This window comes from Aquarana catesbeiana, linkage group LG10, assembly GCF_042186555.1.
Source record: "Aquarana catesbeiana isolate 2022-GZ linkage group LG10, ASM4218655v1, whole genome shotgun sequence".
Classification (NCBI taxonomy): domain Eukaryota; kingdom Metazoa; phylum Chordata; class Amphibia; order Anura; family Ranidae; genus Aquarana; species Aquarana catesbeiana.
The window spans coordinates 23994710-24008436 of record NC_133333.1 but is presented as its reverse complement, the minus strand read 5'-3'; the positions used below and the strand labels follow the sequence as shown (position 1 = coordinate 24008436).

At 41.0% G+C, this 13727-nt stretch overlaps 1 protein-coding gene across 1 annotated transcript; it reads right to left on the bottom strand.

Moving 5' to 3' along the window:
* LOC141110462 (free fatty acid receptor 2-like) lies at positions 1 to 12205 on the bottom strand. Its single transcript, XM_073601816.1, has 2 exons — positions 12140 to 12205; positions 1 to 3869 (listed from the first exon to the last, which is right to left on the bottom strand). Exon 2 carries the CDS (start codon positions 3777 to 3779, stop codon positions 2799 to 2801), a length of 981 nt encoding a protein of 326 aa, XP_073457917.1. The 5' UTR covers positions 3780 to 3869; positions 12140 to 12205; the 3' UTR covers positions 1 to 2798.
* Positions 12206 to 13727: the final 1522 nt, after the last annotated feature.

Genomic DNA, 13727 nt, shown 5'->3' with positions numbered 1-13727 from the left:
CCCCGTTCCTCCCAAGACCTCCTGCTCTCTAGCTCCCTCATCACCTCCTCCCATATCCGCCTCCAGGACTTCTCCCGAGCCTCGCCCATCCTCTGGAATTCCTTACCCCAATCTGTCAGACTGTCTCCAAATGTATCCACTTTTATGCGATCCCTGAAAACTTTCCTCTTCAGAGAAGCCTATCCTGCCTCCATCTAACAACTGCACTATTTTCTCCATTAGCTCATCCCCCACAGCTATTACCCTTTTGTACAACTTGACCCTCCCTCCTAGATTGTAAGCTCTAATGAGGAGGGCCCTCTGATTCCTACTGTATTGAATTGTATTGTACTTGTACTGTCTGCCCTAATGTTGTAAAGTGCTGCGTAAACTGTCGGCGCTATATAAATCCTGTATAATAATAATAATAAATAATAATGTATTGAAAATGTAAGGCGGAGATACCAACTTTTGTAAAAATTTAATAATTAACAAGGCTGTTTAACCTGAATAACCTATACCAATATAAAGAGAATATACAAAAGGGCACAAAAAAAAAAAAAAATATACATTTTTAATTCTATAATTTGTCCTGTTTAAAATGACACTAAAATTATGATTCTGGTACAAGGCATTGCAAAGTTATTTACAGATAAAATAAAGACTAGTTTTCCAATTTTGCAGTTGTTTAATTTTATGTTTAACCTTTTAAATGCTTTTTAACTAATAAGCACAATGAATAAAAATGAAATTAAAATAATTAAGTGGGAAATATAAAAAAAAAAAATTAATTGTTCGAAAAAATATTGGTGCACTGAGAGATATTAGGAACATGAATAGCTAGGGAGGCTGGGGCCCTTGACTGGGGGGGGGAGTTTTGGATATTATGTAAATATTATACATGGACATATGTCTTTGTCCTTAGTTGACTGTTAAGCTGAATTCTAATAAAATAAAAAATTTAATTAAAATTTTTTTTTTTTCGAAAAATAGAGATAAACAAAAAAAAAAAAAAATCTTCAGGATAATAATAATTTGGGGAAAAGAGGAAAATAAAACACTCAATTAAGGCTTGTTGGTGTAAACTACACATCGAAAAAAGGGGTTAAATAGGAATATATAACTTTGTTTTACTTTTTAGGTTTCTTTTACTGACATCATAAACAGATTGAAGCCCATCAGATTAACAAAATTGAATAGATACAAAAGTAACAATGATACTTTGTATCTCCCTATCTTGGCTTTTGAACATTGTTTATAAACACTGTTATATGGTTCATTTTTTTTGACAACAGCAGCTTCTACAGCAGTTGTGTTTACCCACAACAGCTGGTTGTCATTTTTGGCAGCCAGGCATTGACAGAAAGTGGAAGGATTAGAGTGGCTGTCGGGATTTCTACTGCGATCTGGGGCTGCCTTGGAGGGATATCCTCTCACCAAGGCCCCTTTTACATGGGCCAGATACAGTTTTTCTCAACAGGGGATCTGTCTGTTGATCCCCTACTGAGCTGTGCGTAGCGGACAGATGACAGGACCGTGTCTGCTCCACTTATGTAGAGCAAACATGGACACTGCCCGCTCTGCTCTATGGGTAGTTGGATGCAAATGGACCAGCTATCCGTTTACACCAGACTGTCCTCCGATCTGGCCAGATGGAAGGGAACAAATTTTTGACGGATCAGATCGGAGGTGGCCGGGTGTAAACGGACAGTAAAAGTCCATTTACATCCCACTGCCCATAGAGGAAAATGGAGGGTCCAATCAAGTCCGCCTGAAAAACAGGTTGATCTCTTGTCTGAAAGGGGCCTTACTGTCACAATGGTAATTGCCAGACAGGCAGTGAGGGAAAATCAGCAGCAGGGGCAGAAATAAAAAGCTGACATGGATTAAACCTTCCCTTACTTTACTAAAAGAAAAAACTAACATGTTTTATCTGTTTTCCAGTTCCAGTTCTAGTTCCTGTTCCTCAGTTCATGAGAGCAGCCCCCCATCACTTAGAAGCCCTATTGGGATACCACCAGTGCACTTTAGGGTTTCATCGCAATCAATCTCCCTGGATTTCCATACCATCCAGGACAATCAATCCTGGATAGCATGGAAAACCATCAAGAGTCCCCAAACTTCCTTACTCTTTCCAAATGTTTTTTTATCAGGACATACCTTTCTTTGTAGTACCGTGTGCCCATTTACCCATACAGTTGAAGATATAGTTATTATGTTCAACGTCTTTGCCTGGTTTGGGCGTTCTTTTGCAAAAACAGATGAAAATGTCCTCTTTGAAATGCTGTAGTTTGCTGTAAAGACTTCCAGGCTTGATAAAATCTCTTAACAACTCTCTGGGTCAAGCAAAGGAAAATGAGAGAATGCAGAAAATGGGTGGAAGTGTGGGGTAGAGAAGTGTCTTTGTGGAATGACACCCCCTCATGCTTGATGGAACCCGTTTTTTTGTCCAATTTTTCTAAACGGACTCTGAAGATGTGATATAAAATTGAAAGGCATTCTTGTTTTTGGTATCCATAAAAAAACAATCTCAGAAATATTTAAATACAGGCAATATTTGTGACTAGAGGTAGGAATAATATGCCAACTAAAAGCCCTAATCTTTTGTGTAAAAACAAATCTAACCATTACTATTAGGATAAAAAAAAAAAAAAAAAACATAAAGACAGACCAAATTAAATACAATATTCAGAAAAAAATGTACATTTTGCTGTGTAGTTGATCACATTTAAAGCCAAGGACAAACTTTTTTTCGGGCTGCTCCTTGACATCAAAGACATCCAATGACTACACATATTTTTTTGTGGCTCTGTATAATCCTAAACTGAAAATATGGTCCCTTTAGTCTCTCTCTCGCAAGGAGCAATGCAAATTGCATCACAACATTTTCCACAACTGCAACTGCATGTTGAAAATGCAACTTTTTCAAAAACGTGCACCAGCCCCTCCAAAAAGACTTTCTGAAAGGAAGCAGATGAGAAGTAGAATATGAGGGGATCCAACGATGCATTGAAGGTACTCAAGAGCAGAGCATAGACTCTCCATTGTGGACTATTGCCTTGGAAAAACCCCACAACATGCGATAAATTATAGGGCATAAAACAAAGAATGAAATTAATGAGGGTGATCACCACTAAACAAATGGCTCTTATTCTTCTCTTTTTCTGCAGACGAGTCTGGGAGAGAACAATCTTGATGAAGTTGGAATAGCAGAAGACAGTGATCAGAAATGGGATGAAATAGAGAACAATACTAACTTCAAGTCTCACTGGGAGTAGAACTTCGAGCTGGGCTGGTGAAAATGTAGAGTAGCACATCGTATTGTTTTGTTCCGTCATATTGCTGGGAATAGTGTGCTCCACAATTAACACAATACTGCAGTGAACAGATCCAATGATCCAGATGAAGAGGCTAGCCAGCACAGGGTAGATTGGTTTCTGGACAAGCTTGTATTTGATAGGAAAGGCAACAGCAAGATATCTCTCCACACTGATGGCCATGAGGGAGAGAGAGGAGATGTAAATACTGCAGAAGTACATATACGCAGACAAAGGACATAAAACATATGGCATATTCCACTGCATGTCAGATGCTGCTTCCAACATGCGGAAGGGGAGAAATATCAAAAGAAGCAAATCGGAAATGGTCAGGTTGATCAGCAGGACGTCCACTGGTACGACACCTTGCCTAAATTTTTTAATGAGCGTACACAGGGCCATTATGTTCATGGGAAGACCTGTTACAAATGTGGAGATGTAGACAAACAAAAAGAGGGCATCCGATCCCGGAAAATAGGACATGATGGTTCACTCCGAACTTAATACCGATGGTGTTGAATTTTGCCAAGTCCCTTGTTGATTTGGTTTTGAGCTTGAGGCTTCTTAAGTATGCTGATAAACACATTAAAAACAATCAGGTCATTGATAAGATCTACAGTTGTTTTTTTTTTTTTTGTTTCACACCTTTCTGCTTTTAAAACTATTACCTAAAATAAAGCTTCCACTGCTAAGTAGACCCTAGGGTAGACTGAGCTCACCTGGCCTGTGGAAGAAGCCCTTAAATAGTTTATAACTGACTATATGTTGCTGGACTATGCCCTGAATCAAAAAAAAAAAAACTATCCCCACAGTGTAATTGAATTAAATGAGTGAGTAGACCAGGGCTTCTCAACCATGCATGGATCCATGGAACCCTAGGGTTCCTAGGGAAACCTAGAAGTTGCTAGGGGCTCCTTGTACAATGAGCAATTTCTGCCTCTCAGATAAGTTCCCACTGACACCTTTAAACTTTTTAGTTATCAATAAGAGAGTCATTCTTCCCAATTCCCACAAGTTTAGGGAACATTCTTCCCACTGACCATCACACTAATGTATTATGAGCTGTAGATATAGTAATTTTTAGCAAGATCCCTGAAATCATAAACTTGAAATGTACCAATAAGGGAAATTGTTTACCAAATTCGTACGATTTTCAGTAATTTGTAAATATAGTTAATGTACATTTATATATATATATATATATATATATATATATATATATATATATATATATATATATATATATTACATATGGTTCAAGTTGTATAAAATTGGCAGTTTTCCTCATTGGTAAATTTATAGTCCTTTTGCACATGGTGGGCTCTTCTGATATTTGCATTGGTAAGGAAGGTTAAGATTGCAGTTTGTTTTTGGAAGACCGGCATTGTTGCAAGATCAGTGTGAGAGAATTATTTCAGGAAGCTGCAGAGATATATCAAAGCAAAGGAAAAAGTAATCAAAAATATTGATTAAACATTGAACGCTCACTGCACTCTCCCAGCAAAGACCAAGCTGGTATAGACAGCACTCCGTCCTGACCCAAGATTGGTAGCAGGCAATTAGAAAAGGGTTTAAGATAGCAAAAGAACACATATACCGTATGTATTAATATTTTTTATTTTTTTTAACCACTTTCTGACCAAGCCTTTTTTATGACATTTGTTGCTTACAAGTTAAAATCAGTATTTTTTGCTAGAAAATTACTTAGAACCCCCAAACATTATATAAATATTTTAGCAGAGGCCCTAGAGAATAAAATGGCGGTTGTTGCAAAATTTTATGTCACACTGTCTTTCAAATGCAATATTTTTATGAAAAAAAACCCAAACTACAATAGTTGCACCATATTTTTTGTATAATGTGAAAGAAGATGTTACGCCAAGTAAATAAATACCTAACATGTCATGCTTTAAAATTGTGCACGTTTGTGGAATGGCAACAAACTACGGTACTTCTCCATAGGCGACGCTTTAAAATATTTTCCAGGTTAACTGTTTAGAGTTACAGAGGAGTTCTTGCACTAGAATTATTGCTTTCGCTCTAACGATCGCGACAATACCTCACATGTCTGGTTTGAACACCGTTTACAGATCTGGGTGCGACTTACGTATGTGTTCGCTTCTGCGCGCAAGCACGGAGTGATGGGGCACTTTAAATGTTTTTTTTCCTTATTTATTTTCCTTTTTATTTTTACACAGTCCCCTCATTTTATTTTTTGTTTTTATCACGTTTATTCCTATTACAAGGAATGTAAACATCCCTTGTAATAAAAATAAGCATGACACCTCTTTATTGAGAGATCTGGGGTCAAAAAGACAGTTACCTTTAAAAGTAAATGAAAAAAAAAAATTGTTTTGACACTGCGACTTAAAAAAAAAAAATCATCTCTTTAAGCCTGAGAACCGGAAGTGAGGTTGCTCTGGTCCTCCAAGGGCATAGAGCTGAGTGGGGGAACCTCTCCCGCTGCCTAAATTGATCATGCAGCAAATCTGCCAGATTTTATCAGAAAGCTGGCCGCCTAACTAAAAAAAAAAAAGATACCGGGGTTATGGCATCTAACTGCAGCCATAACCCCGGTATTTAATGTCAAAAACATGACCTATATTTACAATTAGGCGGTCGGCAAGACAAGGCTTTTTATGGTGATTTTGTCTTGCAAAAATAATTTTAATTTTTATGCAATCCATACACAAAAATGTAACAAAGCAAAAAAAAAAAAAAAAAATTCAAACTTTGATTGGTGTTACTTTATTGTAGGGATATTTTAGCTTGTTGTCCACCATTTTAGCTATAAAAATGTGTATCCATTTTAGAATAATATGTATATGTGACGTTTATGAAAAGTTAAGTTTCAATTTCTTGTAAATGGCCTGACTTCTTTTAAATGACGTGTAAGTCCTTTCCTGTAATGCCCCGTACACACGGTCGGATTTTCCGACGGAAAATGTGCGATCGGAGCGTGTTGTCGGAAATTCCGACCGTGTGTGTGTGGGCTCCATCTGACTTTCTCCATCGGATTTTCCGACACACAAAGTTTGAGAGCAGGCTATAACATTTTCCGACAACAACATCCGTTGTCGGAATTTCCGATCGTGTGTACACAAATCCGACACACAAAGTGCCACGATGAAAAGATGAAAGCTATTGGCTACTGCCACGTTTATAGCCCCGACGTATGTGTTTTACGTCACCGCGTTCAGAACGATCGGATTTTCCGTCAACTTTGTGTGACCGTGTGTATGCAAGACAAGTTTGAGCCAACATCCGTCGGAAAAAAGTTATTTTGTTGTCGGAATGTCCGATCAATGTCCGACCGTGTGTACGGGGCATTAGCCTTTTCCTGTTGTTAGTTTCTATATGAGTTATTAATATTCTATTTTTGGCTTGTTTTAAACATCCTGTATGTCTGTAACTTTACCATATATTAATGAAGGGGTTGGACTTTTGTTGTGATGTCATTTTAGTTATATAAGTGAAATACGGAAGTAAAAGATTAGATCATTCTGAACGGCATGCCTTGTATGTGTGTCATTATTTTCTTATCGGAATGATCTCCAGATCTGAATGGGTTTGAAGGAACACTCTAAGCAGGATATCATACGAGGGTTCCCTTGCTTTTAGAACATACTTACACCCCAACAGCTTTGATGTCAGAAGTGGGATGGTCGTCATTCATGGGATGGTCATCATCCAAGTTTCTAAGTCTGGTGAGTGATTTAATTATTATTGTTTCTCTCACCGTGACTTTTAGTTTAACCACTTCAATACAGGGCACTTAGACTCCTTCCTGCCCAGACCAATTTTCAGCTTTTAGCGCTGTCGCAGTTTGAATGACAATTGCGCGGTCATCCAACACTGTACCCAAACTAAATTGTTATCATTTTGTTCCCACAAATAGAGCTTTCTTTTGGTGGTATTTGATCACCTCTGCGGTTTTTATTTTTTGCTAAACAAATAAAAAAAGACCGAAAATTTTGAAAAAAATAAAAGTTTTGCTTTTGTTTCTGTTAAAAAAATTTGTAAATAAGTAAGTTTTCTCTTTCACTGATGGGCACTGATAAGCTGGCACTGACAGGCACTGATACGGCGGCACCGATGAGGTGGCACCAATGAGCGGGCACTGACGGGCACTGACGATAGGCACTGATATGCGGCACTGATGGGCACTGGTAGGCGGCATTGATGGGTGGCACTGATATGCAGCACTGATGGGCATTGATAGGCGGCACTGATGGGCACTTATGGGTGGCACTGGGTGGTACTGGTTGGCACTGATGGGCACTGATAGGCGACACTGATGGGCACTGAAAGGTGGAACTGCCGGGCACTGCTGGACACTGATAGGGTGGCACTGATAGGCGGCACTGATAGGCGGCACTGCTGGGCACTGATAGGCGGCACTGCTGGGCACTGATGGGCACTGATACGTGGCACTGCTGGGCACTGATGGGCACTGATACGTGGCACTGATGGGCACTGATACGCGGCACTGATATGAGGCACTGATGGGCATCCCTGGTGGCACTGGCAGTGGTAGGCATTGGAGTGGGCACTGATTGTCAGCTGCCTGGGCACAGATTGGCAGCTGCCTGGGCACATAGTGGCATTTCCCTGGGGGTCTAGGGGGGGCATACCTGGTGGTCCAGTGTGGATGGCTTCCCTGGTGGTCCTGGGCGGCTTTTCTGCTGGTCCTGGGTAGGATCCGAGGGGGGTGCTGTGCTGATAAACAATCAACACAGACCCCCCCTGTCAGGAGGGCAGCCGATCGGCTCTCCTCTACTCGCGTCTGTCAGACGCGAGTGAGGAAAAGCCGATCACCGGCTCTTTCTATTTACATCGTGATCAGCCGTGATTGGACACGGCTGATCACGTGGTAAAGAGTCTCCGTCAGAGACTCTTTACCTAGATCGGTGTTGCGGGGTGTCAGACTGACACCCCGCAACAACGATCGCCGCGATGCGCGCCCCCGGGGGCAGCGGCTCGATATAATTCTGATCACGTCATATGACGTCCAGTCAGGAATATCAAACCACTTTGCCATCGTCATTTGGTAATAGGGCGGGCGGCAAGTGGTTAAAAGACCGTTTCCCTATATGGGATTAACAGAAGGTGTAGTGTTAAAAACATTTATGTAAATGTATGAACCTCGGTAGAAGTCTGTTCGGGTGACGGAAGTGTAACGAACTCTGAGATAGTTCCAAAAAGAAGGGACTCTGAGATAGTTCCAAAAAGAAGGGACTCTGAGATAGTTCCAAAGGGTTCTGAGAAGCCCAAAGTAATATAATACAGTATATAAAGATATCTGATAGAGTGTGCCAGAAAAACCCAAACCTCTTTGCTTGCCTTTCTGTCGCTTAGAGATAAAATAAGTAGATAAAATAAGGTAATCTGTTTGTCTGTGTGGAATTTGTCAAGTGTCATAAGGTAAGATGACACCTTTCCATTGTATTGTATTATCATTGTATTATAATTAGGGATGAGCCGAACACCCTCCTGTTCGAGTCGCACCAGAACATGCGAACAGGAAAAAAGTTTGTTCGAACACGCGAACACCGTTAAAGTCTATGGGACACGAACATGAATAATCAAAAGTGCTAATTTTAAAGGCTTATATGCAAGTTATTGTCATAAAAAGTGTTTGGGGACCCGGGTCCTGCCCCAGGGAACATGTATCAAGGCAAAAAAAAGTTTTTTCAGGAGCAGTGATTTTAATAATGCTTAAAGTCAAACAATAGAAGTGTAATATCCCTTTAAATTTCGTAGCTGGGGGGTGTCTATAGTATGCCTGTAAAGGGGCGCATGTTTCTCATGTTTAGAACAGTCTGACAGCAAAATGACATTTCGAAGGAAAAAAGCCATTTAAAACTACTCGCGGCTATTGCATTGCCGGTCCGACAATACACATAGAAGTTCATTGATAAAAACGGCATGGGAATTCCCCACAGGGGAACCCCGAAACAAAATTTAAAAAAAATGACGTGGGGGTCCCCCTAAATTCCATACCAGGCCCTTCAGGTCTGGTATGGATATTAAGGGGAACCCCGGCCAAAATTTAAAAAAAAAATGACGTGGGGGTCCCCCTAAATTCCATACCAGACCCTTATCCGAGCACGCAACCTGGCAGGCCGCAGGAAAAGAGGGGGGGCGAGAGAGCGCCCCCCCTGGACCGTACCAGGCCACATGCCCTCAACATTGGGAGGGTGCTTTGGGGTAGCCCCCCAAAACACCTTGTCCCCATGTTGATGAGGACAAGGGCCTCATCCCCACAACCCTGGCCGGTGGTTGTGGGGGTCTGCGGGCGGGGGGCTTATCGGAATCTGGAAGCCCCCTTTAACAAGAGGACCCCCAGATCCCAGCCCCCCCCTGTGTGAAATGGTAAGGAGGTAGGATGTACAAAAGTACCCCTACCATTTCACTAAAAAACTGGCAAAAATGTTAAAAATGACAAGAGACAGTTTTTGACAATTCCTTTATTTAAATGCTTCTTCTTTCTTCTATCTTCCTTCATCTTCTTCTTCTGGTTCTTCTGGCTCTTCTGGTTCTTCCTCCGGCGTTCTCGTCCAGCATCTCCTCCGCGGCATCTTCTATCCTCTTCTCCTCGGGCCACTCCGCACCCATGGCATGGGGGGAGGCTCCCGCTCTTCTCTTCATCTTCTTCTCTTCTTCATCATCTTCCGCCCGCAGACCCCCACAACCACCGGCCAGGGTTGTGGGGATGAGGCCCTTGTCCTCATCAACATGGGGACAAGGTGTTTTGGGGGGCTACCCCAAAGCACCCTCCCAATGTTGAGGGCATGTGGCCTGGTATGGTTCAGGGGGAAGGGCCGCTCTCTGGCCCCCCCTCTTTTCCTGCAGCCTGCCAGGTTGCGTGCTCGGATAAGGGTCTGGTATGGATTTTTGGGGGACCCCACGCCGTTTTTTTTTTTTTTTTGGCGCGGGGTTCCCCTTAAAATCCATACCAGACCTGAAGGGTCTGGTATGGAATTTAGGGGGACCCCACGTCATTTTTTAAAAAATTTTGGCCAGGGTTCCCCTTAATATCCATACCAGACCTGAAGGGCCTGGTATGGAATTTAGGGGGACCCCCACGTCATTTTTTTTTTTAAATTTTGGTTCGGGGTTCCCCTGTGGGGAATTCCCATGCCGTTTTTATCAATGAACTTCTATGTGTATTGTCGGACCGGCAATGAAATAGCCGCAAGTAGTTTTAAATGGCTTTTTTCCTTCGAAATGTCATTTTGCTGTCAAACTGTTCTAAACACGGGAAACATGCGCCCCTTTACAGGCATACTATAGACACCCCCCAGCTACGAAAATTTAAAGGGATATTACACTTTTATTGTTTGACTTTAAGCATTATTAAAATCACTGCTCCTGAAAATACGGCCATTTTTAAAACTTTTTTTTGCATTGATCCTTGTCCCCTGGGGCAGGACCCGGTCCCCAAACACTTTTTATGACAATAACTTGCATATAAGCCTTTAAAATTAGCACTTTTGATTTCTCCCATAGACTTTTAAAGGGTGTTCCGCGGCATTCGAATTTGCCGCGAACACCCCAAATTGTTCGCTGTTCGGCGAACTTGCGAACAGCCAATGTTCGAGTCGAACATGAGTTCGACTCGAACTCGAAGCTCATCCCTAATTATAATGAAACGTAGAGTGATGCTATAATATTTTGATAATGCGTTGATACTGGTGTTTGTTTTGGGATTTCAAAACATCCCGCTGCGTCTTTTTCAATCAACTTTTTTTTTTTGTTTTTTTTTTTACAACATTGTAACTTTTTCTTAAACATTTTGTAACCACATACATGTAACCATTTCAATAAAGATAGGCTATCCGCTCGGCAGTCCTCCTCTGAAGAACTACAAATCAAAAAATCATCAACATACTGCAACAGTACAGAACCATGAGGGGCAGTCGAGGGCCCAAGGGTGACTTGGAGTACAGTGGCCGTGTCTCCTCGTCTGGTGATGTATTAATGCTGACTTTTAATGATTTATATATGAATGCTTTGACTCTAAAGTATAAGATATAAAGTGTATCATATTATAATCGGCAGGATGATTCTGGCATTGATGCGGTGAGCAAAAATATTTTCTTTGCCTTGCTGTAATCAGACGTTTAGTGTCATCTTAGGGAAAATACCAAAAGAAAAAAATGTCTCAAAAGTGTCCTGATTGTATTACTGGTTTACACAAATTTGTGTTTCAAGAAGGATTGACAGTGCAGGGAGTAATGTCACTTATTGGAAGAGCAGGGGAGACTTATCAAGTCTGTCCCCGGTCTTTGAAGCATTGTGACATTAGTTACGTTTTTACCATTTAAAATATGGGTAGAGCGTTAATAACACTTTTTTAAGGTTATACATAAATTGGTGAGGCTAACTTTTGATTAAAACATGCTATTTGAATAATTCTTTTTTTGCTACTGACATCTCTTGCGAAGGGGAAGGGGAAATTTGGACATTTGGCTTTTTGCCAACAGGGTTCAAGTACTAATATCTCACTGACTGTAATAGATAGTGGGGAATTGTTTGCGGCATTAGTACTACCGCAATTGAAGGCACTATTTGAACCTGTTGGCACACTGCAAAAAAAGGAAAAAAAAGAGACTCAGTATCTAATTAGAATGTTTAGAAAGAAAAAATAAATAGGTATGTTGTGGAGATCGGCTGGACCGAGGCTCCCTATAGTATCCTAGCCCATACATTGTTTATGATGGGTTTAGCAGAGTCATGGGGTGGTAAATTAAGGGTTAAATCAACCTTCTCTATGTCTGTACCATGTGCCCTAGCTCCTGCCCTAGTTCCCTGTGCCCCGCCACCTCCATCTTACATACCACAATGCAGAAGTTGAAAGCTGCAAAGGCTGCACACGCTGTAGATGGTCAGAATACAAAACATGCAGTTTTAAAACAAGCAGAAAGCACAGAGAAAAAAAAAGAGGAAGTAACTACGCAGTTAGTTAATGCTCTAGGTTTCCTTTCATGACACAAGACGCCGGATTTAACACTTAAGATGAAATGCACAGTCTTTTAATACAGACTTATCTCAGTAACCTTCTCCCTAAGCGCTGGTTCACACAGGGGCAACACGACTTACAGCGCGACTTAGCAAGGCGACTTCAGCGCGACTTCAGCGCGACTTGGGGCGACTTACAAGGCGACTTCAAGTCGCCTCCAAGACAGGCGACTTTCCAGTGGCCAATCAAACTACAATCCGCTCTGGGGGAGGGAGGGGTTTGCGTGAAAAAAAACATCTTCTCTTCCTGTGAAGTCGCTTCACTATAGACCACGATCCGACTTGTAGGCGACTTCCATTGAAATCAATGGGTACAAGTCGCCTACAAGTCGCCTTGAAGTAGTACAGGGACCTTTTCTGAAGTCGGAGCGACTTCAGTAGCGTACATATAGACGGCTCTCATTCACTTACATGGACTTTCAGATGTCAAGCGACTTGGGGCGACTTGAGGTCTGACAAGTCGGATCCCAAGTCGCGGTAGTGTGAACCGGCACTTAATATGCACTTACTGTGAGACAGCAGATGTCAGACTGGGCTACAAAGGGTATGACTGACTTTCAAGGAAAAAAAAAAAAAGTTGATTGAAAAAGACTCAGCGGGATGTTTTGACATCCCAAAACAAACACCAGTATCAACACATTATCAAAATGATTTCTTAGGAAATCAAAGGGGAAACTTTTATAAAAAGAGGAAAGGGGGCAAGGACAAAGAGGGAGTTACAAACAGAGAAAGAGGATTTCGTAACCACTTCCCTACCAGGCCAATTCTGACATTTCTCTCCCACATTTAAAAATCATCATTTTTTTGCTAGAAAATTACATAGAACCCCCAAACATTATATATGTTTTTTTAGCAAAGACCCTAGAGAATACAATGGCGGTTGTTGCAACTTTTTATCTCACACAGTATTTGCACATGAATTTTTTGAATGTGTTTTTTGGGGAAAAAAACAGTTTTGTGTTTAAAAAAAAAAACAAAACAGTAAAGTTAGCCCAATGTTTTTACATATTGTGAAAGATGAAGTTACGCCGAGTAAATAGATACCTAACATGTCATGCTTCAAAATTGCACACGCTTGTGGAATGGCGCCAATGTTCGGTACTTAAAAATCCCCATAGGCGACGCTTGAAATTTTTTTACTGGTTACATGTTTTGAGTTACAGAGGAGGTCTAAAGACAAAATTATTGCTCTCGCTCCAACATTCTCGGCGACACCTCACATGTATGGTTTGAACACTGTTTTCATATGTGGGCGGGACTTACGTATGCGTTCGCTTCTGCGTGCAAGCACACGGGGACAGCGGCGCTTTAAAAAATTTTTTTTTTTTTTTTTATTGTTAATTTTATTTTATTTTTTTTATTTTGACACTTTTTTGAAAAAAAAAAAATTGATCACTTTTATTCTTA